Here is a 27137-nt window from a genome sequence, read left to right on the forward strand (position 1 = left end):
ACGTGCAGTAGTAACTGTTATCCCCTCTCTAGATTCTTATATGGATTCAATACATCTAGACCAGGATATCAAACCTCTGAATTTGATTAGATTATTTAATGCCTCTTTTCTCTGTGCTGTTGCTGGCATGGTGGGTGGTGGGAATGCTGATACTTTATGCTAGAATTAGAGGGGGAGGGGGAGAGGGGAGGGTTGATGCTGGTTGCTGCATGGGAGGGAGGGGGGCAGTAGGCTTTGGGGTTCTTACACTTTGACGTTTTTTGTCCGTTGCAGAGAGTAAACATCCCATTTTCTTCCCATTAATTAGCCAAATAATAGCAATTTAATATCTCAGTCATTATCTATTTAGTATTCTCTTTTGTCTAAAGACTGAATTCCTTTCTAAACCTTTCTTCATTGTTCAAATACCATTTTGTTTGATGCTCCTTAATGATAAATTTCAGATTTCCTCACTGGTTTCCTAACTGTTCTTTGAGAAGAACATTTTAAGATTAGCTCGTCACATGTACAACAAAACATACAGTGAAATGCATAGGTTTTTTTCCCCTTCTGTCAACGATCAACACAGTCCAACATGGTATCATAGTGGGTTTCGTCTTGGTGCTCCAGTTTCTTCCTACAGTCCAGAAACTTGAGGGTTGGTAGGTTAATTGGTCAAGGTAAATTGTCCTGTGATTAGGCTAGGGTTAAGTCAGGGGATTGCTGGGTGGAGCAGCTCGAAGAGCTGGGAGGCGTGTTCTGCACTGTACCTCGATAAATAAATGTATAAAGCACTGCGCTGGGATGGCCCGCAAGTGTTGCCATGCTTCCAGCGCCAACATAACATGCCCACAACTTACAAACCTAATCCGTGCGTTTTTTGGAACGTCAGAGGAAAACCGAGCACTTGGAAGATATCCACGCAGTCTCAGGGAAATTGTCAAACCCCTTATAGACAGCAGTGGGAATTGCAACCTTAATCTTCCAATCACTGGCACTGTACAGCATTATACTAACCGCAACACTACCAATCACATTCTCTCTCATCATGGACTCCCACCATCAATAGTTCCCAAATACTCAGCCACATTTACAAAAAGTCACTACGTTTACATTTCACAGAACATAAGATTTTCAGCACCATTTTTTAAAAAGTCAACTTTGGTGTGGTAGCTAATACTGTTTCCATTTTGTCTTCCCAAGTTCCATTCTCAGCATTTCCAAATTAGCTTTTCTCTATTCATTTAAATTATTCAGGATTATTCTTACGACATTTGCTAGTACCATCTGAAACCTAACTTTATTATGGTCACTACTGAGTAATGCTCCAAAATGGTTAGTTCTTTGATCTGCTCTGGTTATTGACCTTTACTAGATCTAACATCAGATCATCTCTTACTAGTTTTGTTTTCATATTTTGGTATACAGATAAAGCAGCCTTAAACACACGACAGAAATTATATTATCTTATTTTCTTTACCAACTTTTTCAAGCTGTTAAACATTGTCAATTTTATAGTGCTATCTACTGATTAAACATGTACCTTTGGTTGTCTGGTAAATTCAGCCACTGGAGTATTGTAAACACCCGTTGCTCGTGAGGAATAACACTGTAAACAGTAAAGATACGAGTGAATTAATAAAGGCCAAAAAGTAACGTTGAAATCAATTGCTGGAAACAAATATCAGGTTATCAGGCTTCCATTTACAACCAGATATTAAACTGACAGAAGAATAGCCATGTTTATTCAATGTAAACTGTGACATATGAGCAAATTTGGAATATTGGGTGCAGTTCTAGTCAACTATCTACAGGAAGGATATCAATACAATTGAAGAGTACAGAGAAAATTTGCAAGGTTGTTGCTGCGACTTGAGGACCTGAATTATCGGGAAAGGTTGAATAGGTTAGGACTTTATTCTCTGGAGCGTAGGAGAATTGAGGGGAGGTCTGATAGAGTATACAAAATTATGAGGGGTATATTTATTAAGATTTAGCGTGGAACAGACCCTTCCGGCACTTCGAGACGCACCGCCCAGCAATCCCCCAACTTAATCCCAGCGTAATCACAGGATAATTTACAATGACCAATCTGTACATCTTTGGACAGTGAGAGGAAACCAGGGCTCCCACCCTGGAACTGAAGCCAGGTTGCTGGTACGTAAAGTGTTGTGCCGTCCACTGCGCTACCATGGCACCCCTCCCATAGCGGCAAAGTGGAGATACGTCTCTACCAAAGGAGGTGCAAGGCACTCCTTCCCTCTGCTAGCCTACAAGGTCACCCTTGGACAAAGAGGGACAATCGCACCCCCCCCACTCCCGATCGGAGTCATGTGAAGGGCACAGAGTGATGACAACGATGATAGGTAGGGCAAACCAAAGGTGGTACCAGCTAACAAGACACATCTACTGATGTCACCTGAAAGTCCCGTGTGCAAACCATACAGTCCCATGTGTAAACCATACGGTCCTGTGTGCAAACCATACAGGGGGATATTCTTATACCAGAAGCAATGCTGTGGCAGAAAAATGTCAGAGCAGACTGTTAACATAATGTTCCCACTTCCTGGACAGTTCTGCAAAACTTCCAGTGCAGAGAAAATTTACAAAATGTTGCCAGGACTTGAGGCCCTACATTAGGGAAAGGATGAATCGGTTAGGACTTTAATCCCTGGAGCATCGAAGATTGATGAGAACAACAGGAATTCTGCAGATGCTGGAAATTCAAGCAACACACATCAAAGTTGCTGGTGAACGCAGCAGGCCAGGCAGCATCTCTAGGAAGAGGTACAGTCGACGTTTCAGGCCGAGACCCTTCATCAGAACCCTTCCTGACGAAGGGTCTCGGCCCGAAACGTCGACTGTACCTCTTCCTAGAGATGCTGCCTGGCCTGCTGTGTTCACCAGCAACTTTGAAGATTGATGAGAGATTTGATAGAGGTATACAAAATTATGAAGGGTATAAATAGGAATGTAAGCAGACTTTTTCCATTGAGGTCGGGTTACACTAGAACTAGAGGCCATGGGTTAAGGATGAAAGGTGAAATGATCAAGGGGAACTTCCTCACTCTGAGGGTGGTGCAAAGGTGGAATGAGTGGAAGTGTGTGTGGATTTGATTGCAAAATTAAGTACATGGACGGGAACAATATGGAGAAATTTAGTTCAGTGCGGGCAGATGGGGCTAAGCAGAATAATAGTTCAGTATGGACTAGATGGGCTGAAGGGCCTGTGTCTGTGCTGTAGTGTTTTATGACTTTAAGTTCTTGAAATATGTGAAAACAGGGCAGGCTGCAAATTCAGGCAAACATAAAGCTTAAAAATTCAAGAAACAAAAGGGTCAGTAAATGCCGACAACAGATTATAATAACTTAAGAAAAAGTGAACACAAGACACACTAAGAAAACTTTAAAAATATATATATAATCTACCGATGCCATTAAATTGACAAAAATATGAAATGCATTCACATATTATGTCTCAATTTTATTTAATTGGGGGATTCATGGATTAAGTCTTCAAGTTAAATTAGGGTTATTGTCCTTTAATATATACATGTATACGACCAAACGAGACGTTTCTCCAGGTCTGGGTGTAAAGCACAGTAGTACACAACATAAATAACACACAATAACTTTGGAAAGTAAGGATAAAGTCTACAGATGAATTACACATAATTTATGCACTTTACTTTGTTTATTTAAGTATTGTCAGTTATAGAACAGATTAACCAGTGACGGTTTAAATACACTGTGACCTAAAGTTCAGAAGCCTAATGGCCTGGGGGAAGAAACTACCTCTCATCCTGACCGTTCTTGTTTTTATACATTGTAGTCTCCTGCCTGATGGTAGAAAGTCAAAGAGGATGCTGGATGGATGGGTGGGATTCTTAGCAATACTAAGGGCCCTGTGTACAGAGTGATCCTGATAAATGTCCTCGACGGATGGTAGGGACACCCCGATGATCCTCTCAGCTGTTCTCACAGTCCTTTGTAGGAACTTCTGGTCCAATGCTCGGCTGCTCCCATACCAGATGGAGATGCAACTTCTCAGGACACTCCCAATGGTGCTCCTGTCAAATTCAGTTAAGATGGTGGGGGAGGGAAGCCTCACTTGCCTCTAGTGAAGGCGTTGCTGTGCCTTCTTGTTCAGGAAGGTGATATTAAGGGACCAGGTGAGTTCATCTGTGATGTGAACTCTCAGAAATCTGGTGCACTGAACTTCCTCTATGGCGAAGCCACGTATTATCAACAATTTCAATTAAAACACCTTGGCACGTCAATAAAAGAGAACGAATACAAGCTTCTACTTACACAGGCCAGAAAAAGGTACCAGGCTTTACTCCTTGATTCTCAGTTGTTACCCAGATCTAACAAGGTGCAAGATAAGGAATTAGACATCATCGTTTAGGAAAACATAAACAGCTAAAATAGCAAGATTAAAAGTTAAAGAGATTGAAGCAAACAGTGAGACAAGTCATTTGTATCAAACAAGCAGGGATTGTGCTGGATAACCCACAGGGGCCGCCATGCTTCCAGCATCAACAACTCACCAACTCTAACCCATACGTCGTGGGAACGTGGGAGGGAACCAGGGGAAGCCCACAGAGTTACGGGGGGAACGTACAAACTCCTTACAGACAGCAGCAGGAGTCAAACCCGATCCTCGGTGTTGTATCATGTATATTCATTCAATTTTGGAAGAAGGGAAGGTTAGCACGTGGTGGATGCCATCTCAGTCTGTTACTGCCCATGTGCCAAAGGCACATCCAAGGTAGCAAGTCCCAGCCTTATGATGAAACAACTCCATGAAATGTCCATTGCTCATTGGTACACACTACAGCTTCAGAGGAACTTGGGGGCAACCTCTTAGCCAGAAGGTGCTGAATCTGTGGAATTCGTTGTCACAGAGGGCCGTGAATGCCAAGTCACTGGGTGTATTTGAGGCAAATTGATAGGTTCTTGATTAGTACGAGGGTTATGATGAACAGAATCTGAATCACGTTTATTATCAGTGACGTATTGTATGTCATGAGGTTTGTTTTGTGACAACAGTACATTGATTGGTACATGGATGATAGAAAAATGGAGGACTATGTTGAAGGGAAGGGTTAATAGACCATAAGACCATAAGACAAAGGAGCAGAAGTCGGCCATTCAGCCCATTGAGTCTGCTGCGCCATTTTATCATGAGCTGATCCATTCTCCCATTTAGTCCCGCTCCCCCGCCTTCTCACAATAACCTTTGATGCCCTGGCTACTCAGATACCTATCAATCTCTGTCTTAAATACACCCAATGACTTGGCCTCCACTGCTGCCCGTGGCAACAAATTCCATAGATTCACCATCCTCTGACTAAAAAAATGTCTTCGCGTTTCTGTTCTGAATGGGCGCCCTTCAATCCTTAAGTCATGCCCTCTCGTACTAGACTCCCCCATCATGGGAAACAACTTTGCCACATCCACTCTGTCCATGCCTTTCAACATTCGAAATGTTTCTATGAGGTCTCCCCTCATTCTTCTAAACTCCAAGGAATACAGTCCAAGAGCGGACAAACGTTCCTCATATGTTAACCCTCTCATTCCCGGAATCATTCTAGTGCATCTTCTCTGTACCTTCTCCAACGTCAGCACATCCTTTCTTAAGTAAGGAGACCAAAATTGCCCACAGTACTCCAAGTGAGGTCTCACCAGCGCCTTATAGAGCCTCAACATCACATCCCTGCTCCTATACTCTATTCCTCTAGAAATGAATGCCAACATTGCATTCGCCTTCTTCACTACTGACTCAACCTGGTTAACCTTAAGGGTATCCTGCACGAGGACTCCCAAGTCCCATTGCATTTCAGAACTTTGAATTCTCTCCCCATTTAAATAATAGTCTGCCCGTTTATTTTTTCTGCCAAAAAATAGATTAGAAGGTCGGCACAATATTGTGGGCTGAAGGGAATGTAATGTACCATAATGTTCTGTACTCTATGTTTCCTGGTTCCGGTTGCTGTGACCTTGTGTTTCACCAGATCAACACTGCATTAAAAGCATAAGTGGATTCCAAGAGAATCTGTTGTCTTCTACCGACATACAACTCAGAGTACGCAACAGATTTGAAGATTGGAGGAAGGTATAAGGGGGATGTCAGAGGTAGGTGCTTTATGCAGAGAGTGGTGGGTGTGTGGGACGCCCTGACAGGGGTGGGGATAGATCAGGACAATTCTCCTCATAATAACATCATGGTTGAATGGTGGAGAAGACTTGATGGGCTGACTGGCCGACTTCTGCTCCTATGTCTTGTCAATATAATTTTAGGATGAAAGTGGCATCACAGGTAGACAGGGTCATATAAAGAAAGCTTTAGGCACATTGGCCTTCTTAAATCTATGTATTGAGTACAGGAGGAATTCTGCAGATGCTGGAAATTCAAGCAGCACCCATCAAAGTTGCTGGTGAACGCAGCAGGCCAGGCAGCCAGGCCTGCTGCATTCACCAGCAACTTTGATGTGTGTTTATTGAGTACAGGAGATGGGATGTTATGTCGAAATTGTACAAGACATTGGTGAAGCCTAATTGGGGCTGTTGTATGCAGTTCTGGTCACCTACCGACAGGAAAGATGTAAATATGGTTGAAAGAGTACAGAGAAAACGTACAAGGATGTTGCTGGGTCTGGGGGACCTGAGTTATAAGGAAAGATTGAATAGGTTAGGACTGTACTCCTTGGAACATAGAAGGCTGAGAGGAGATTTTATAGAGGTATGCAAAATTATGAGGGGTAAATGCAAGCAGGCTTTTTCCACTGACTGGAATGAAAGGACATGGGTTAAGGGTGAAAGGTGAAATACTTAAGGGGAAACTGAGAGGGAATTTCACTCAGAGGGTGGTGTGAGTGTGGAATGAACTGCCAGCGTAAGTAGTGGTTTGACTGCAACATTTAAGAGAAGTTTGGATAGGTACATGGATGGTAGGGGTCTGGACCATGGAAGTGGGCAGTTTAGGTGGCTTGGCATGGACTAGATGGGATGAAGGTCCTGTTTGTCCGTTGTACTTTTTTATGAGTCTATGATTGGAGGAAAATATAAGGGTGGATGTCAGAGAGTGGTGAAAGTGTGGAACACCCTGTCAGGGGTGGTGGTAGAGGCAGATACATTAGGGGCGTGCAAGAAGCTCTTGAAAAGGCACATGAATGATAGAAAAATGGAGGGTTACATGGAGGGAAGGGTTTGACTGATCGTAGGGTAGGTTTAATGATCAGCACATTATGGGCCAAAGGGCCTGTACTGTGCTGTAATGTTCTATGATTTATGCAATACAGTGTAATACATTAAAATTACTATAAATTTCAATAATATATAAAAAATAAGGTTGTGTGTATGAACTGTCCAGGGACCTGACCCCAGAGGCAAGAGGCTGGAGAATAGGGTTGAGGACAAAAAGCAACATCAGCCATGATTAAATGGTGGAGTATCCTCAATGGGCTGAATGGCCTAATTCTCCTTCTCGGTCTTATGGTCTTAACAGCACTCCTTTCTGCTTGATGCATTTGCCTTTCTAGAGGAGTGTTCAAAGGCAACCAACTGTGCCCCAAAGCAGATCAAAGTGAGACTGCTGGATGGAGAGAGTGGGTGTAATTGATCATTTCTATCCATGGTTTCCAACACCACTGTCAGCTGACATATCAGCACTGGATCATCATCAACATCACTGTCAGCACTGGATCATCATCATCACTCTCAGCACTGGATCATCACTGGATCATCATCAACATCACTCTCAGCACTGGATCATCAGAGATGCCTCCGTTCACATGAGACACTGGACTGAGACCCATTTGCTGTCTCCGATGTAGTAGATCCCATGATATAATTCAAAGAAGACCTGGGGAATTTGCCTAGATTCCTGAGCAAGAGGATGGCGGGGTTGAAATACACAGGAGATGCAAGGTGCTCCTTCCCTCCGCTAGCCTGCAGGTCACCCTCGGGCAAGGTGTGGCACCAGCTTAGCCCCTCTCCACCCCCCCCCACCCCCGATCAGAGGCATATGAAGCCAAAGAACCAGGTGGTGGATGGTCGTATGAGCAGCCGGTGCAGATCATGTCCTGGTTATGTGACCACTGACGCCAGGCAGACAATCTCTGAAGAGTATATTGATAATGGCTGGGCTCATCCACCGTGTAAGGACACTACCCAAAAGAACAATGGCAAACCACTTCTGCAGAAAAAATTGGCAAGAGTAATCGTGAAAGTGGGAGGGGGAGGGGGAGATCCGAAATGATAGGAGAAGACAGGAGGGAGAGGGAAACACTGAACACCTATGCTCTGTCTGCCAGAGAAAGCAGGATCTCCCAATGGCCACACATTTTAATTCCACGTCCCATTCCCATTCTGATATGTCTATCCACGGCCTCCTCTACAGTAAAGATGAAGCCACATTCAGGTTGGAGGAACACCACCTTATATTCCGTCTGGGTAACCTCCAACCTGATGGCATGGACATTGACTTCTCAAACTTCCGCTAATGCCTCATCTACCCCTCGTACCCCATCCGGTATTTATTTATGTACACACATTCTATTTCTCCCTCTCCTTTTTCTCCCTCTGTCCCTCTGACTATACCCCTTGCCCATCCTCTGAGTTTTCCCCCCTCCCCCTTTTCCTTCTCCCTAGGCCTCCTGTCCCCATGATCCTCTCACATCCCTTTTGCCAATCACCTGTCCAGCTCTTGGCTCCATCCCTCCTCCTCCTGTCTTCTCCCATCATTTCAGATCTCCCCCTCCCCCTCCCACTTTCAAATCTCTTACTAGCTCTTCTTTCAGTTAGTCCTGACGAAGGGTCTCGGCCCGAAACGTCGACTGTACCTCTTCCCAGAGATGCTGCCTGGCCTGCTGCGTTCACCAGCAACTTTTATGTGTGTTGCTTGAAATTCCACCATCTGCAGATTTCCTCGAGCTTGAGTAAAAATAAAGCACTCACTTCATGTTTTATTTATTGGTTAACTCATTTAAAATCTTTCATTTCCTTTCCTTAATTAGTTTCTGAAACATTAACTGAGTATTTTCACTGGTGGATGATAGGGACGTACTGTACTACTTTCATCTGTCAAGGTTTCCAGCTGAAAAGCAATAGAACTTACTGGCTGTCCTCCCCACCATCGAGGATTGAATTTTTCTCTACTCCGAAGGCTGAAGTTGGCATCAAACACAGGGTCATACATTAAATTTCCAACAATTCCGTGCGATTCAGGATAAAGTCCCTTTGTATGAAAAACAAAAGTACATTCATTAAATATGCTCTTTGATAGTCAGAATGTACAGAGTTTTTACACTATCACTTAACAAGAGAAACTGTATATTTAGAATCCATTTCTAGCAATTTAAAACTGGAAGGCTCTCTTCCTCATTCAGTTATGCATTGACAAAGGTAAGAAAACAAGTATTTGTGTTTAGTTGCAAAAGCCTTAGGCACATATACGTATATAACGAGGGAGCCTAAGACTTTTGCAGAGTACTGTAGTAATTTTATGTATTGCACTGTACTGCTGTTGCTGCAAAAAAAGCAAATTTCATGGCACATGTGAAGGATGATAAACCTGATTCTGATACGGGTCTCTATTGTGGACTGAGATTGGGAAGGGGACAGGAAGAGGGGAATCATGTTTGGGAAAGGGGAAGGGAGGGGGAGGGAGCAGGAAGCACTAGAGACATTCTGTAATGATCAATAGACCAATTGTTTAGAATCAAATGACCTTGCCTGGTGTCTCAGGGCTGGGTGTGTCTGCACCCATGCAACCTCCCCCCCCCCCCGCCCGTGGCACTTCTTCTCTGCCACCTGTCCCACACCGTCCCTTGGCACTCCACACTTCACACTCCCCATTCCCAACATCCTTTCCTCCTGCCAAATTTACAAACTCGCTCTCCGCTCCACGTTGACAAAAAGTCTTAGGCGCCCTAGCTCTATATGCAGCTAAGACTTTTGCACTGATGTGTTCACTCATCTCCACAGATGCTGCCCGATATGCTGAGTTCCTCCAGCATTTTGTGTGCTGCTCCAGGTGTGCAGCATCTGCAGAATCTCCTGTGTTTATTGGGAGAAGGCAGAAGAATGGGGCTGAGAGGGATAATGGATCAGCCACGATGGGGTGCAGGAGCAGTATGGCCCATTGTCTTATCAAATTAAATTTTCCCCATGTATTTGAGCTTTGAATGTTTTGATTATTCAATGATTTCAAAACCTAGATGCAGAATGTGCTCAAAGAGTAAAAATTAGTGAGGGGATGTAGCAAAGTGTTGAGACATTAACATCAACAAAACTGCCTTTAATGAGTCTCAGTGATTTTATTTCCCTGAGCACACGGTGTCTACAGTATTGTAGCACTTTAACACTGATTAGTTTAAAATCAGGTTAAATCAGAGCAGTACTCAATGAAGAGCCAAAAAAAAAATTAAAGCTCCTCACCTTAGAAATGATTTATTTTTCCTTTTGCTGTTGGATTACTTTCAAAACTTTATACATCATCATCGTGTGCTGTGTCGTATACCATAGGCAGTCACGGTCTTTCCTTGACTTTGATTGTTTTTGGCAATTTTTTTTATATATAAACAGAAGTGCTTTGTTGTTGCCTTCTTCTGGGCAGTGTCTCGACAAGATTCCTTCCCTCTGCTGGGCTGCAGGTCATCCTTGGCAAGGAGTAGCACCTGCTTCAGTCCCCCACCCGATCAGGGTCACGTGAAGCCATAGGAGCAGGTCGTCATAGGAACATCTGGTGCCTATCACAAGTCCTGGTTATGCGACCACCGACGCCAAGCAGACAATCTCTGTAGAGCATTGACAATGGCTGGGGTCACCCGCGTTGTAGAGACACTGACCAGAAGGCGGAAATGGCAAATCACTTCTGCAGAAAAATTTGCCAAGAACGATCATGGTTATGGAAGGTCATACAACACAGAACATAACAAGCGAACAAACTTCTGACTGTATGTTCCTGTCTCCTTTTCAAATACTGCCTAAATCACCACAAATGAAGGAATACATTATGATACATTCTTGGCTGTTTTTTACCAAGTGTCATCATGTCAAATATGTAGCCATCACATAACAGGTATTTCATCATCACCAATTTGGAATGAAGGTTTGTATTATTAAAAAAATGCAGAAATCAAAAATCACTCAGTTTAAATGTTTATAAATTAATTTGTCAGGCAATAAAGAAACTAACATTCTCAAAACGGAGCAAAAGCATCTACTTTTATAAATGTAGTACTTACGGTAGCAAGAGTATACATATTGGGGAAGGTTTTTGTTGGATAAACTGGCCTCATGTAGGGGGCATGGGTTCCACAAGATCCTAATTAAAAACAAACATTATGTAGAAAAAAAAACAGGGTTATAATATTTGACATCTGTGGGAAAGAAGCACTCATGTGAAGTTCTAAAAGCTACCACAGAATATACAACTGAGGTTTGATGTTATATTCTTCAGTCATAAACTTGCAAAGTAAACTTTGTTACATTTGGAAATACTCTCTATCCGGATTTCTTTCATCAAGTTCTTGCAGAACTTATGATCAGAGCAACACGTTAAATCTGCATCTGGAAGTTATTAAATGTGTTATATCCATGCAAAGCCTAAACCCTTTCAACTACAGAAATGGCAAACTAAGTAGGTAAAATAGTTAACAAACAGAATTTTTAAGCAACAAGCTATATGCTAATAATTTTACCATTGACTTCAAAGAATTATCAGGGTATCTCTGCAATAGTCTATTTCACAAAATCAGATTTAGATTTATTTAGCACGTGTATATCGAATCATAGTGAAATGTGTCATTTGCATTAACAACCAACACACTCGAGGATATGCTGGTGGCAATGCGCAAGTGTTGCCACACATTCTGGCGCTGACAAAGCCTGCCCGCATTGCTCAGCAGAGAACACAGAACACACCAAGTGACAAAGCAACAGCAGCAACACCTTATATTCTGTCCAGGTAGCCTCCAACCTGATGGCATGAGTATCAATTCAGTAAAAAAATTCCCTTCTCCACCCCTCTCCTATTCCCCTCTTTGGCCTCCTACCCCTTCTCACCTCCCCCCGTGCCTCTCCTCCTTCCCTTTCTCCTATGGTCCACTCTCCTCTCCTATCACATCCTTCCTCTCCAGCCTGTCACCTTTCCCACCCACCTGGTTTCACCTATCACCTTTTAGCTAACTTCTCTTCCCTCCCATATTTTTATTCTGGTGTCTTTCCCCTTCCTTTCCAGTCCTGAAAAAGGGTCAGGGGTCAGGGTCAGGGCCCGGGCCTGAATTGTTGACTGTTTGTTCATTTCCATAGATGCTGCCTGACCTGCTGAGTTCCTCCGGCATTCTGTGTGAGTTGCTCTAGGTTTCCAGCATCTGTAGAACCTCTTGTGTTGAGCAGCAAATCAAGCCCCATCCCTCCCATTCCACCCACACACACAGTCCTCTCACATACCTCCTAATACTTCACTTTTTGTTTAAGTCAACGGAAATCAAAATTAGGAGACATTTCAAACTCTCTGCTGAGCAGCTCTCAGACATTTATACAATCACATTCACTGTTCCCTCTAACCTGCACAGCCACACCGTAACTGAAATACTCCCACGCACAGAGCCTTTGTTGCCATGCAGATAGAATTTTCTTTAAAATAATATTTTATTAAAGTGTCGCAATTTTCAGGCTGTACAAATATATCCTACTCAGAGCAGTGGTTGGATCTCGCTGCTGTAAAAAAATGTGTCACAGAAAAGTGCAGCATAGAAATATACCCTTTGGCCCATCTAGTCTGTGCCAAACCATTGAAAGGGAACATTGATCACATCATCAGTCTCTAACCCACTGTGTCTGAAAAGCCATTTCTATTTTGATGGTCTTTTTTACCCTAACATAGCCACATCTTACCATATGAATAAAACATGTAGCAATAAAAAGTACACATTTTTATGCAGTTACTGCAGAGACAGAGAGTTCTGCTTTCTCCATTTGCTACTAATGTTATTTTTGGGTTTTCAAAGAGAACAAGGCTTGATTCAAACCACAGATTTGTTTGACTTTACTTGTGAATGTTGTACTTCTTCATGCAAATCCAGCAAAATCACATTTACATGGAGCTTAACCCTTTCCTACTTGAAAACATTCATCACTTTCCATGGGAACCAACAAGAGTACGCAAACACGAGGAAACCTGCAGATGCTGGAAATTCAAGCAACACACACAAAAAATGCTGGTGAACGCAGCAGGCCAGGCAGCATCTACAGGAAGAGGTACAGTCGACGTTTCGGGCTGAGACCCTTCGTCCTGACGAGGTGGAGATTCGGGACGAGTAGTTTCTAATTTTCAAAAGTAGAACCTGTTATGTGTTTTCTTTTCTTTAATTTCAGAAGCAATGCCTCTGACTGTATAGGTAGCAGGGTGGAGATACTGTACCTCTCCACCAAAGGAAGTGTGAGGCACTCCTTCCCTTCACTAGTCTGTAGATCACCCTTGGGTGAGGTGTAGCACCTGCTTAGCATCCCCCCCCCGCACCCCCGATCAGGATCACGTGAAGCCATGGGAGCAGGTGGTGGACGGTGCATATCGCAAGTCCTGGTTATGCAACCACTGATGCCATGCAGTCAATCTCTGGGTGATAATGGCTGGGCTCACCCGCCTTGTAAAGACACTGCCCAGAGGCAGTAATGGCAGCCACTTCTGTAGAAAAAATTGCTAAGAACAATCATGGTCACCATGATCGGCTACATCATACGACACAGCACATAATAATGATGATGATGATATACAATTATGAGGGGTAAGGTCAGGGTAAATGCAAGCAGGCTTTTTCCACTGAGGATGGGTGGGACTACATGTCGTGGTCATGGGTTAAGGGTGAAAGGTGAAATATTTAAGGGGAACACGAGAGGGAGCTTCCTCACTCAGAGGGTGGTGAGAGTGTGGAACGAGCTGCCAGTGGGAGTGGTGGGTGTGAGCTTGATTTCAACATTTAAGAGACGGCTGTATGGGTCAATGGGTAGGAGGGGAACGGAGGACTCTGATCCGGGTACAGGTCATTGATAAAAAAGTAAAGCAACTCCACTGATGTCTTGCACACCATCGGTCTCTGCTAAAAGAAACATGGAGAATAGAATGTGGTCCAGTAGGTGTTCTGAGTAAAGATCATCACTTTGTTCCTGTAGAGTTCCTGTAGAATCCCTCAAGTCAACGGCCCCAGTCTAACAGGTCAACTCTTTAACAGTTGATTATTTTTCAGCCTGGAGGTGGGTGGAGGGAAAGGGCATGATATATTTTACATTTAAAAGCAGCTGCCATACATAGATATGTCATTATTCACAGCTGATTGGGATTTAGAGAGAGTTACACACTAAACTGGACCAATTTTTTTTTAATTTGGAGTGGATCCCAATTTTAAAAATGCACCATTCATGGTGCTGGAGTCAGTCCGAATCAACTCAGAATTTATTAGTTCCAGTTTTTTGAGGGAAATTTTGCAAAGTTTACTGGGATTTTCAAATTTACCTCTTCCTTAGACAACACTTTCTTAAATACAGAAGACTCTTCACTGTCAACTGGACAGTCTTAAAGAGGCTAGGAAATCAAACACCTCTGCTAAAAGTGGTGCACGTGGTCTCCATGAAACATTGAAGAGAAGTTTGGATGGGAACATGGATGGGAGGAGTGTGGAGGGCTATAGTCTGGGTTCAGGTTGATAGGAGTGGGCAGCTTGAGAGTTCAGCATGGACTAGATGGGCTGAAGGGACTTTCTGTGCTGCAATGTGCTAACATTCTACACCTCTAATCAAAGTCTAACCACAAATATCTATCTCAGGACAGATCCTCTGAAATGATAACAGCAAGGAACTTAAAGTTGCTGATCCCCTCCACCTCTGATTCCCGATGAGGATCTCTGGTTTCCTTCTCCTGAAGTCAATACTCAACTCCTTGGTCATGTAGACATTCAGTAAGAGGTTGTTGTTGTGGCACCACTCAGCCAGATTCTCAATCTCCCTATTACATGCTGGTTTGTTACCACCTTTGATCCGGCCAGCAACAGTGGTGTCATCAGCAAATTTAATCTGGCATTGGAGCTGTGCTTTGCCTTACAGTCACAAGTACAAGGTGAGTAGAGCAGGGGGTGAATGCACAGCCTTATGGTGTACCTCTGCTGATGGAGATTGTGGAGGAGATTTCATTGCCAATCCAAACTTGTCTGCAAGTGAGGAAATTGAGGATCCAATTGGACAAGGAGGTATTAAGGCTATGGTATTGAGGTATTTATGTAATTTAAGTGCTTAGAACATGTGCATTAAAATAAATGCATACTTCTTAATAATTAATGTTTCAATACTATTTAATAATGAGCCATTTGTGTCTTTGAAGTTAAGAACCGTATGTAGCAGCTCTGTCTGTGTAAGCAGCAATCATTTCATTTGAATATGCTACTGGTATCCACTGCCAGTTACCTCCAGGCATCACAGAGATCAAATCTTTACCTTATAGTGATGTATAAAATCGCAAGGGGCTTCGATAGGATGAATCCACACAGTCACCCGGGAAAGGGTGACTGAGAGGTAAAAGGTGACTAAGGGCTGAGAGGTAATGTTGCAGCTATACAGGACTCTGGTCAGACCCCACTTGGAGTTCTGTGCTCAGTTCTGGTCGCCTCACTACAGGAAGCATGTGGAAACCATAGAAAGGGTGCAGAGGAGTTTTACAAGGATGTTGCCTGGATTGGGGAACATGCCTTATGAGAATAGGTTGAGTGAACTCGGCCTTTTCTCCTTGGAACGACGGAGGATGAGAAGTGACCTGATAGAGGTGTATAAGATGATGAGAGGCATTGGTCGTGTAGACAGTCAGAGGCTTTTTCCCAGGGCTGATATGGTTGCCACAAGAGGACACAGTTTTAAGGTGCTGGGGAGTAGGTACAGAGGAGATGTCGGGTAAGTTTTTTTACTCAGAGAGTGGTGAGTGTGTGGAATGGGCTGCCGTCGATGATGGTGGAGGCGGATACGATAGGGTCTTTTAAGAGACTCCTGGATAGGTACATGGAGCTTAGAAAAATAGAGGGCTGTGGGTAACCCTAGGTAACTTCTAAAGTAAGTACATGTTCGGCACAGCTTTGTGGGCCGAAGGGCCTGTATTGTGCTGTAGGGTTTCTATGTTTCTATAAAAGGGAATCAGAAAGTAGAGGGCATAGGTTAAAGGTTTGATGAGAAAGAATTAACAGGGATCCGAGGGGCAACCTCTTCACAGAAGATGGTGTTTTTATGGAATGAGCTGCCAGAGGAAATGGTTGAGGCAAGTATGATAACAACAGATGAAGCACCAAGCATCACCTTTATTCGCCATATACATTTACATGTATTAGGAATTTCCTGTGGTGTGCTGGTCAGAGCACAACATGCAACAAAAAACAACTATTCAACAATTACAAAGAATTATATCAGTACGTATATAAGTATATAAAGCTAGAGGTTAAAAGATTTAAAGGACCTTTGGATGGTAAATGGATAGGAAAAGTTTAGAGAGCAGTTGGTTAAACGTGGGTACATAGGACTAGCTCGAAAAAGGATCTTCTGCTTTCCCGGCAAATGTGACACGTAAACTCCTCTTGGGCTTCCAGCTGGGTCCAGGTGTCAATTTTAACCGACGCTTCGGTGACAAGCTCCGCCATCTTCATCAGGGATGATGCCCAGGCACCTCTAGTCCAGTGGTATATATACTCAACTCCAATCATCCTTCCCTCCTGACTGGTTAGTCCCCAACCAATCAGGTTTCCACTGTCTTATGTCAATAGCTTCCTTCACCTGGCAGTCCCAAAAGCCATTGGCAGATAGGAGGTCATCCATTTGGGTTACCCGGAGAGATCATTGGTACCAAACGCAATGACCACAGGATTGACTTTGACGGCACAAAACTACTGCGCCGCGCCAATAACTTTTGGGACCGCCTGGTGAAGGAAGCCATTGAAATAAGAGGAGAGAGTAAGAATTTCAACAAAGACGAAGGTCTCACTCTAAGTAAGAACTGGAAAACAATTTTAAACAAGGTGAGACAGCAGAAACCTGATAGGTTGAGGACTAACCAATCAGGAGGGAAGGATGATGGAACTGAGTATGTACATCACCGGACCGGACATACCTGGGCATCATCCCTGATGAAGGATGAAGGAATTTATCATCTCAATGTCAATTATAATCGACACTTGGACCTGGCTGGAAGCCCAAGAGGAGTTTATGAGAATTAGCTTGGTTGGCATGGGTGAGTTGGGCTGAAAGTTGACGCTTTGGGTCTTGGCCTGAAGCACCATCTCCATAGACGTGGCCAGGCCTGTTAGGCTCCTCCAGCATTTTACGCGTGGTGCAAAAAGATCTGCTTCTGTGTTGCATGACTTTACAACTTTCTGAGTTTATAAGTGAGCTTCTGAAAGGACAGTACAAATCACAGAACTTCTCCAAACCAAGCTGCTTTGGGCTACAGGAGCACAAATTCATTCAGAATTCCCAAGTCTGAATTTGATTCAACTTAATCTGATCAACATTTCAGAAATATCCCTTCTTTTAATACGCAGAAAGCGGAGCTGAAATTAAATGGAATTGAAGCCTTACTCAGTTTCTCAATGTTGGGCATGACCTTGCTGCCTTTCTTCATATACGAAGCACGAAAGCCATCCACAGAGAAAATGATCAGTGGGGGACGAACAAAGCTATAATGTACAATGCATTCACGTTAAGAGGAAGGTCAAGACAATAGCCATTCTAATTACTATTAAAATAAGTTATTTTATGCTACTAATGGCAGCATGGTACCATAGCATCTCATCTTACAACATCAGCAAACACCAATTGGGTTCCCATTCTGATGCTGCCTGGAAGGAGTTTATAAATTCTCCCCACGATCCAAGATTCTTCCAGGGGATCCAATGTCCTCCCACATTCCAAAAATGTACAAGTTAGGGCCACTGAGCTGTAAGCATTCTATGTTGGTGCCAGAAACATGGCGAGACCTGGGGACTGCCCCCAGCACAATCCTCAGACTGTGTTAGTCATTGAGACAAAATGCCATATTTCACATTTCAAGCTAATCTCTCTAATTACACTCGGGGACTTCAAGGATTAAAATACAACCATTCCTCGATCTCCTCCAAGAGGACCACAACATAGGGCCTGGAGGCTTGCAATGTTGGCTGGAGCCAGGGTTTTATGCTTTGGCTCTTGGTCGGGTCACCCATGGCAAACAGGTCAAAGGGCAGAGGCCAGACTAAGAGTGGGCCACTGATCCTCCAGGTTAAGGGGTTCAGTTCAGGGCTAACAAACCTGATTGGTCAAACAAAACTGTTACAGAAACAGCAATGAAGAACCCTTCTACATCTGAGTGCAACGGTATTCCTGAGTCTCCACCCAGGCATTGCATGACTGACAGTAGCGAAAACCAAGAGGAAGTTACTGACACAATGAAGGAAGCCCTGAACATTCCCAGAGTTGGAGGATTTTCTCTGCAGCGTTAAATGCCAGTGGTGTAACGGGCAGTAAGAAAGAAAAAGATTCCTCAATTTACGCAAGGTTTGGGTTCCTGGAAAATGTTTCGAAAAAGCCATAATTTGTAAATCAAAACCACTATGTTAAATCCATAACAAATATGTTGGCACACTCTACATCCCCAATGGCAAAAAGTGGTGTCTTGCTAGATATAGCAAAAAAAAGTTAAAGGTATTATCCAAAAACTTAAACTGGATGTTTGCAGATCAAGGAAAACACCTCAACATCATTAGAGAGCGAGATTTGTCACATGCACATCAAAACATACAGCGAAGCGCATCGTTTCCGATGTGCTGGGGGCAGCCCACAAGTGCGACCATGCTTCCAGCACCAACACAGCCCGTCCATCCTAACCCCCATGTCTTTTTTGGAATTTGGGAGGAAACTGGAGCACCCGGAGGAAACCCATGTGGTGATGGGGAGAACGACAGACAGCAGTGGGAACTGAACTATGATCACACAATCACTCACAGACAAACTGCTGTAGTTACAGTGCCACCCATTTTCTCTGCACTTTCAAAAATATAGCTACCATATTATAAAATTCAGTGGCCACTATTCCTAATTATTATTTAGCTGGTTCTTTAAGGTTGTTATAGTCAGTGGTTTTAATAGGAACAAGCTCCCACTACCTATTAAATGCTCTCAGTGACTTGTGCCTCAAACAGCCTCTGACAACAAGTCCAGCTCCTGACCTTCACATCTGGCTTAGCGACTAAGCCCAGTGGAACCGTTTCTACTGACAGGGGAAAGGGCAAAGGTGGGTTACTGGCGACTTAAAACCAGTCACCGGGCAGGTGGGGCTCGTCAGCCGTGGTTGGCAGCTCATCCAGGAGAAAGAAATCTCTGATCTCAGACCTCCGCTGCCTTGTGGCTAAACCCACTCATGGAGAAGGCTTCAGGGGTAAACCCCGAGGGAAATTTCCAGAACTGGAGACCCTAAGGCAGTCCTACATTGAATTCAATGTTGACTGGCAACTCCTGCGAAACCGCTGGTGCCGAACTGTATGGGTCTCTGCCGTTCCTTTGGGTTGATCAGATGTGTGGAGAGGGGGAGCTTGCTCTCCATATTGTACTGCCCAGGCTTGTGTATCTAGACAGCTAGGAGGCAATACCCCTGGTCAACTCTGACTCTGAGGCCCTCTCCTCACCTCACCTCATTTAGCTGTAATAGTTGTTCTTTCTAGGAAGAAATGTAATTTACGAAAGCATATAAAGTGCAGAAAAAATAGATGGCCATTATCCCTAATTGCTACTTAGCTGTAACAGTTGATCTATCTAGTAAGAAAGGTAATTTATGAAGGCATATAGTTTCAGACAGTTCTTAAACAAAACCTACATTTTAAGCCAATGTCCATTTGTGCTGGTTCAGGAGATATTTGATATTTCCAAACAGTTTGAGCAGCAACAAAAAAAGAATAGTTCAAAACAAAATTTTGGACTAAGTTTGTACTGGAAAACTTGAATTTCAAATTGATTATTGGTAAAATGCAGGGTGCTGCATAGTGATATATCCTGTAGTCACCAATTCTAAATTCAAAGGGAAAGAGATTACAGTTGAGTACATTTCCAAATCTCTAGCAATCAAAGGTTTGCTCAATTATGCCAACCAAATGTAGATTTTCCAAACTAATCAACTTTATTATAGATTTTCACATTGGTTTCTAGAACACAGAACATCACACCACAGTGCAGTCACTTCTGCCCACAATGTTGTGCCAACCTTTTGACCTCCTCTAAGATCAATCTAACCCTTCCCTCCCACATAACCCTTCATTCTTCTATCATCCATGTGCCTATCTAAGAGTCTCTTAAATGTGCCTCTCCCACTACCCATGGTAGTGTGTTCCACAAACACACAACGCTCTCCGTGTAAAAAATATACCTCCAACATCTCCCCTAATCATGTAAAATTATGCCTCCTCGGATGAGCCATTTCAACCCTGGGAAAAGGTCTCTGGCTGTCCACTCTATTTGTGCTCCTTATCATCTTGTACACTACTACCAAGTCACCTCTCATCTTCCGTCCATCCAAAGAGTAAAGCCCTAGCTCACTCAACCTATCTTCAGAGAGAAAAACTTTCTACAGACATAAGAGAAAAGCTTACAAAGAGAAAAAAAGGTTTCTGCATACCCTGCTGGACAATCCAGTGTTTTCAAATCTTCACAATCTTCATTGACCCAACGCATCTCACCTGGTGAGAGAGTTCATGACATAATTGACAAAAGATAATTCAGCTTAGAAAATGCACAATGAAATCTAAGATACTGTCATCTGTAAATTAATGATTGATTTTCATGAATTCCAAAGAGAAAAGAGATTACAACTAAGAAGTTAATCTGTACATCATCTTCTTTTCAACTAAGAATGAAAATTAGGGCAACTCATTTGTCTATTTATTTATTATATATTTTTTCCTCTTTATTTATTAACATACTACGTGGAGTAGGCCCATCTGTCCTTTCAAGCCATGCCACGCAGCAATCCCCCAATTTAATCCTAGCCCAATCACTGTTCAGTTTGCAATGACCTATTAACCCACTAACCAGTGCGTCTTTGGAATGTGGGAGAAAACTGGAGCACCCGGAGGAATCTCACAAGGTCGTGGGGAGAACGGAAGACTCTGGGATCTAAACACAAGGCGCTGGTACTGTAAAGCATTGTGCTAACCACTACTTTACCGTGCCACAAGAGGTCTATTTAAGAAAATTACTGAAAATGGGTAACATATCTTAGTGGTTATTAATTTTTTTAGTATTTTAAAACACTCAAACTGTTTTTCAAACATATTTATTATGTCAAAAAACTGTAAAGCAGCAATCATATTCAAACCAGACAATATTAACATCCAAATGCTCCGAACGAGATCTCATGTACCACGGCAAGGCAAATGAGGGTGCTATGGTTGTGTAGCGGTTAGCATGACAATATTACGGCTCGGAGCTCAATTCCGGTGTCCTCTGTAAGGAGTTTCTGTGCACCCTCACCCTTGGAGTGTGTAGGTTTTCCCCAGGTGTTCCAGTTTCCTCCAGCTGTTTCCAAAGACATTGAAAATTTGGCTGAGTGCTGTAATAACAACAACCTCTCACTCAATGTCAACTGATTGTAGACTTTACGAGAGGGAAACCAAAAGTCCAAGAGCCAGTAATCATCGGAGGATCAGAGGTGGAGAGGGTCAGTAACTTTAAATTCCTGGGTGTCACCATATCAGAGGACCTGTCCTGGACCCATCATATAAATATATTTGTGAAGAAAGCACGACAGCACCTCTACTTCCTCAGGAGTCTCCAGTGGTTTGGCATGTCATCAAAAACCTTGGCAAACTTCTACAGATGTGTGGTGGAAAGTGTGCTGACTGGCTGCATCACGGCCTGGTATGGGAACGCCCATGCCTTTGAGCGGAAAATCCAACAAAAGATAGTTCATTCGGCCCAGTACATCCCAGGCAAAACCCTCCCAACCATTGAGCACATCTACATGAAACGTTGCCGTAGGAAAGCAGCATCCATCATCAAAGTTCCTCATCACCCAGGCCATGCTCTTTTCTCACTGTTGCCATCAGGTAGAAGGTACAGGAGCCTCAGGACTCACACCACCAGGTTCAAGACAGTTACTACCCCTCAGCCAACAGGCTCTTGAACAAAAGAGAACAACTACACCCACTTAAGAACTCTCTTATCTTGCTATGTCATGCTCGTTATTCATATTTCCACCTGCACAGTTTGCTGTCCTTTGATCCTGGTTACAGTTACTGTTCTATAGATTTGCTTAGTATGCCCCCAGAAAAGAAGAATCTCGGGGACGTATGTGTGACATGTTTGTACTCGGATAATAATTTTACTTTGACTAGATTAGAGTTAATTGGGAATGTTGGGGGACACTGGGGGGCGTGGTTCAAAGGGTCAGAAGGGCCAATTCCACGCTGTATCGCTAAATAAATAAATGCATTTGTAAAGGCCAACGATATTCCAACCACTACTACTTAGTCTTATATAAAATTACCAAACTGGAAGCTGCAAATGATAATAGCTCATGTTCAAATGAATTTGCCCGGTTTCAAGTAATTGTGACTTCAATAATGGAAGCATCCAAAGACACTAACTTCCCTATTCCACTAATAGAGGTCCTCCATTGCTTGGGATTGGCCGTAGATATTGCATCCTAGTTGTCTAGGTACGCCAACCAGGGCAGTAGGATTTGGAGAGTAAGCTGTTGCCCATGCAGCAGGCTCCCCCTCTTCACGCAGCTGAAGAATTCAAAGGAACGGCAGAGACCGACAGAGCTCAGCTCTGAACTCGATGTAGGACTACCTTGGGGTCTCCAGCTCCAGATTTCTCTTGAGTTTACTCCCGAAGCCTTCCCCATCAGTGGGTTTAGCTGCAAGGCAGTGGAGGTTTGAGATCAGAATTTCCTTCTCCTAAATGAGCTCCCAACCACGGCTGATAATTCCCATCTCCCTGAAGCGACCGGTTTTAAGGTGCTAGCCTTTGTCCCTTCTCCTGTCAGCAGAAATGGTTCAGCTGGGCTTAGTAGCTAAGCCACACATGAAGGCCAGGAGCTGGACTTGGTTATCTATCAGAGGCTGTTTGAGACACAAGCTATTGGAGCATTTAATAGATAGTGGGAGCTTATCCCCACTACTGCCCCCGGCTATAGAAAATAATAGAAAAACTAAACAAGCCCTACAGGAACAATTATAAATGACAGCAAAGTTGAACAGAACAAATTTACAAGGATTTTGATAGGACTTGAGGACCTGGAGCTATCAGGAAAGGTTAAATAGATTAGGGCTTTATTCCCTGGAGTGTTGGAGACTGAGGGGAGATTTGATAGAGATGTACTAAATTATAGATAGAGGGACACAGGGTAAATTACAGATAGAGGGACACAGGGTAAATTTTAGATAGGGGGACACAGGTAGTGTAAATGCAATCAGGCTTTTCCACTGAGGTTGAGTGATACTCCAACTGGAGGTCATAGGTTAGGGGTGAAAGGTGAAATGCTTAAAGGGAACATGTGGGGAACTTCTTCACTCAGAGGGTCATGAGCGTGTGGAATGAGCTGGTGGATACGGGTTTGATTTCAATTTTTAAGAGAAATTTGGATAAGTACGTGGATGGGAGGGTTAGGGAGGGCTCTGGTCCAAGTGCAGATCAATGAGATTAGAGGAAGGAGATTTTATTGGAAGTCAGAGATGCATTACAGCGCACATGTAGAAGTCACAGTAAGGTGAGGTCGGCCTGATGCAGTAACAATCAGCGAGACTGCCAGAGACACCTCTGCTTCCTGCAGATGAGATGGTCTGGACTCAAGCCTAATGAGTGGGTGTAGGGCTTGGATTTCCAGCATCTGCAGATTTTCTCATGTTTGTGATTGGGCCACATTTAGTTTCTTGGAATGTAACAGGCTGAGATTACCTTTGCATGTAACTTTATAATTGGTACAGCAATCTCCTCTACTCATGCAGTCTTCAGAGCACTGACAGGCATAATCTTCATTCCTGGCTTCCCCACAGCGTTCTTTGCTGCACTCCCATCCATGACCTGGAACGTGCACCATTAAAAAAAGTTACCAGCCACTGGAGTATTCAGAGATTTCCCCAATTGCCATCATCACTTCTGCAATCTTTCATTCAGTTCTGTACTTTAGCATATTGCATAGCTCACTAACACAGTATTCATGTTGATAATCATTACAGCTTCACCACTTACTATCAAGACACAAATTCCATTGTATTTCTTCACTGACACCAGAAAAAGTTCTGGACTATGAGTAAATCATCAACATGTACCGTGCTGCCTAGACGTTCATACTTGATTAGCATCGCTGAACACAAGGCAAGGCACAACGTGAAAGTTGCATTTAGTTTCCAAAATCTGATTTTGCCAAAAACAATAGATCTGAATTTGAGAATACCAGTCAAAAGAAAGATGATATGTAAATGAAATCTTTCTGATATTCTGAAACACTTTTTGTAAATCCAGTGATTGCTCTTATTGCAGTCAATTTAAACACAGCCAAACACCCCACAAGCATCAATGACTTAATGACTAGATAATCGTTTTTATTCATGCTTTTTTTAAAAAAAAAATCAAAATAAACCTTATTCAGAATTTTACAAATTACAAGAATAAACTGTGCAATGCGCTTTCATGCTTTGTATCCACAGCCAATGCTTTCCCTATTGTTCCTGCACTGCTGCCCGGGGTTCCGGGGTGATTCACTATTACAATAATTGAGGGGCTTCCTCACCCAACCCGGCCCCTCCCTCTCCGGTAGCACTGGTGTCTTTCCCCACCGCGCCCTAGCGTGTACCCCTGCAGCCTGGAAGCGTGCCGGTCAACAGCATTCCTCCAGGGACACCTCAATGCTCTTTTACACACGGGCAGAGGACCAACTCCTGTCTCCTTCCTTAAAATTGTCCTGTGGGATCTTTACCACTCACCACATAACCCAAAATGAGGATTCGGTTTAAACAGCTCACCAGAAAGGCAAACTCTTGTGACAAAATCACACACAGGCACACTGTTTGCACCGGAAGTTAGCCTTGTTTCATGAGATCAGAGCTTTGAAGTGCAATTTCAACTTACCATTTGTTAACTCAAATGCTAGAATGCTACCCAATGAGAATGCTTGTATGGCTTTTCTGGCGACCAGACAAGACCGAATTTCTAGTTGAGTGAGTGTTGTATTAAATAAGAATTTAAATGTGAGTAGATAATTGGACAGAGAGGAAAGAAACCTTAATATAAAAACAATTCACCACACACTGATCGTCCCTTAGTATGTTCAGGTAGGAGATGGACCATTTGGTATCAGCTAATTCTTTTGTTGAGTGAATGTGGTGGAAGGAGTTCTGGGAAATTGAGATCCCTGTCATTTGTGTGTGGGGGTGGGGGGAGGGAGAGAGAACAGAGAATGTCAAAGGAGGCAGAACGAAAATGGGGGTAAGAGAGAAGGAATGAAAGAAAATGGAAAGAATAAAGAGCCAACAGAGAAATAAACCATGATGTTAAGTGTTCACAAGGTGGAAGTAGAAACAAAAAGCCACCCACTTCCCAAACAACATTGCTGATGACCTAAGATCGTGAATACAGATGAACCTTTGATTTCCACCACCCCCATATCCTGGACTATATCTCACAAAGGAGGACAAAATGATGAGAGGCATGTATTGAGTGCTGACCCAGAGACTTTTACCCCAGGGCAGAAATGCTAATATGAGAGGAACTAAACTTAAGGTGATTGGAGGAAAGTATGGGGGGGGGGGTTGGGAACCGAGGTAAACTCTTTACACAGAGAGTGCTGGGTGTGTGGAACGCTCTGCCAGGGATGGTGGTAGAGGGACATTTAAGAACTCTTAGACTGGCACATGGATGATAAATAAAAGGAGGGCTATGTAGAAGGGAAGGGTTAAATTGGCACAACATCATCAGCCAAAGGCCCTGCACTGTGCTTTAACATTCTAAGAACTAACAATATTCACTCAGCTGGCAACAGTAAATCAAAAGGAAAACATGCTTAAGACGTTTCTGACTTGCTTTTTAGAAATCACCCACTGCCTCATGTTTAGCTGACTGACAGAAAGTCAAGTCACTACACTGTCCTAATGACAGAAAATATTTGCATCATTCCTCTTATGTATGAGTACTGATGAAGTATTTGTGAAGTTCGCCTGGAGGGACTAAGGCATGGTGGCAATTAGATCTCATTAACTATCAGCTCCTCAGATGCCCACTAAACACTGGCCACCTCAGTATACCCACTATTACAATAGATTTTATTCCTCAAGAGATTTACAGTATACATCATAGCATGCCCGCACTGAAGAAAGATGAAATATTTTGAATACCAGCTAACTCACCTTCCTGCCCTCTTTTTCGAAAACGTGATGGGTAATTGTAACCTAAAGAGGGGTGAAAAATAGACTTGCAGAAAACGGGAGAAAATAAAAACACACAGGAATATTTCCTTTGCACTTTGAGACCCATATGGTTAAATCAGATTGCTCATTTCAACTTGCATTCCAATGTTCCGGTTTAGAAGTAGTAAAGAAATGCACAATTGTATTTTTTTAAAAGTCGAGCATTCTCTTCTTAGTTGTATTACCATGCAGCGTAAAGAGAGCTTACGGTGATCACTGCAGGGAGACATCAAGCAGAGATGGCATGCTACAAACAGGGCTTGAAGCAAGAGGGGGGAGAAAGAGAAGCCATCTTAGACCTCAAAGCAACCTCTCAACCGTGTGAGACATTGACACTAAAGGATGCAGAGGGGAAACTAGTGAGCGAGGAACAACCCCTCAAAAGTGAAAATGTCTGAACATACAACGGAAAGTATGTTCACCGCTGAATGTAGTACCTGTCTTCAAACAAAGTTGATCAAAATCTAAACAGCAGCTGTTATAACTTTTGCACAAATTGTCACAACGACAGTTGGGTGGGGTTGCCTCTTGCAGTTCAAAGCATCTGCCCCTGCATGAGCCAGCAGCATTAGCTCGGGCTGAATCTGAAAGAACTGTATGAAACAAAAAAAAACATAAGACAGCAGTTAGGGAGAGAGCACTCTTTAGTTAGCCAAACAAGCCAACAAAAATAAAATTGTATGAATCTAT

The 27137-nt window shown here is 43.2% G+C and overlaps 1 protein-coding gene across 4 annotated transcripts in view; it reads right to left on the reverse strand.

The window, feature by feature from the left end:
• Positions 1-27137, reverse strand: part of enpp2 (ectonucleotide pyrophosphatase/phosphodiesterase 2) — a 166614-nt gene that overhangs the window by 88525 nt on the left and 50952 nt on the right. For 2 of the 4 annotated variants that reach the window (XM_072251946.1, XM_072251939.1), the window contains exons 3-11: positions 26885-27040; positions 26388-26429; positions 23941-24066; positions 20657-20717; positions 17593-17690; positions 11232-11311; positions 9101-9220; positions 4291-4346; positions 1523-1588 (exon numbers count right to left, since the gene is read on the reverse strand). In XM_072251946.1, coding sequence (XP_072108047.1) covers positions 1523-1588; positions 4291-4346; positions 9101-9220; positions 11232-11311; positions 17593-17690; positions 20657-20717; positions 23941-24066; positions 26388-26429; positions 26885-27040 — 805 coding nt within the window. The remainder of the gene's footprint in view (positions 1-1522; positions 1589-4290; positions 4347-9100; positions 9221-11231; positions 11312-17592; positions 17691-20656; positions 20718-23940; positions 24067-26387; positions 26430-26884; positions 27041-27137) is intronic. The other 2 variants (XM_072251951.1, XM_072251952.1) reach the window with 2 other exon arrangements.

The sequence above is a fragment of the Mobula birostris genome, chromosome 1, assembly GCF_030028105.1.
Source record: "Mobula birostris isolate sMobBir1 chromosome 1, sMobBir1.hap1, whole genome shotgun sequence".
NCBI classification, from domain to species: domain Eukaryota; kingdom Metazoa; phylum Chordata; class Chondrichthyes; order Myliobatiformes; family Myliobatidae; genus Mobula; species Mobula birostris.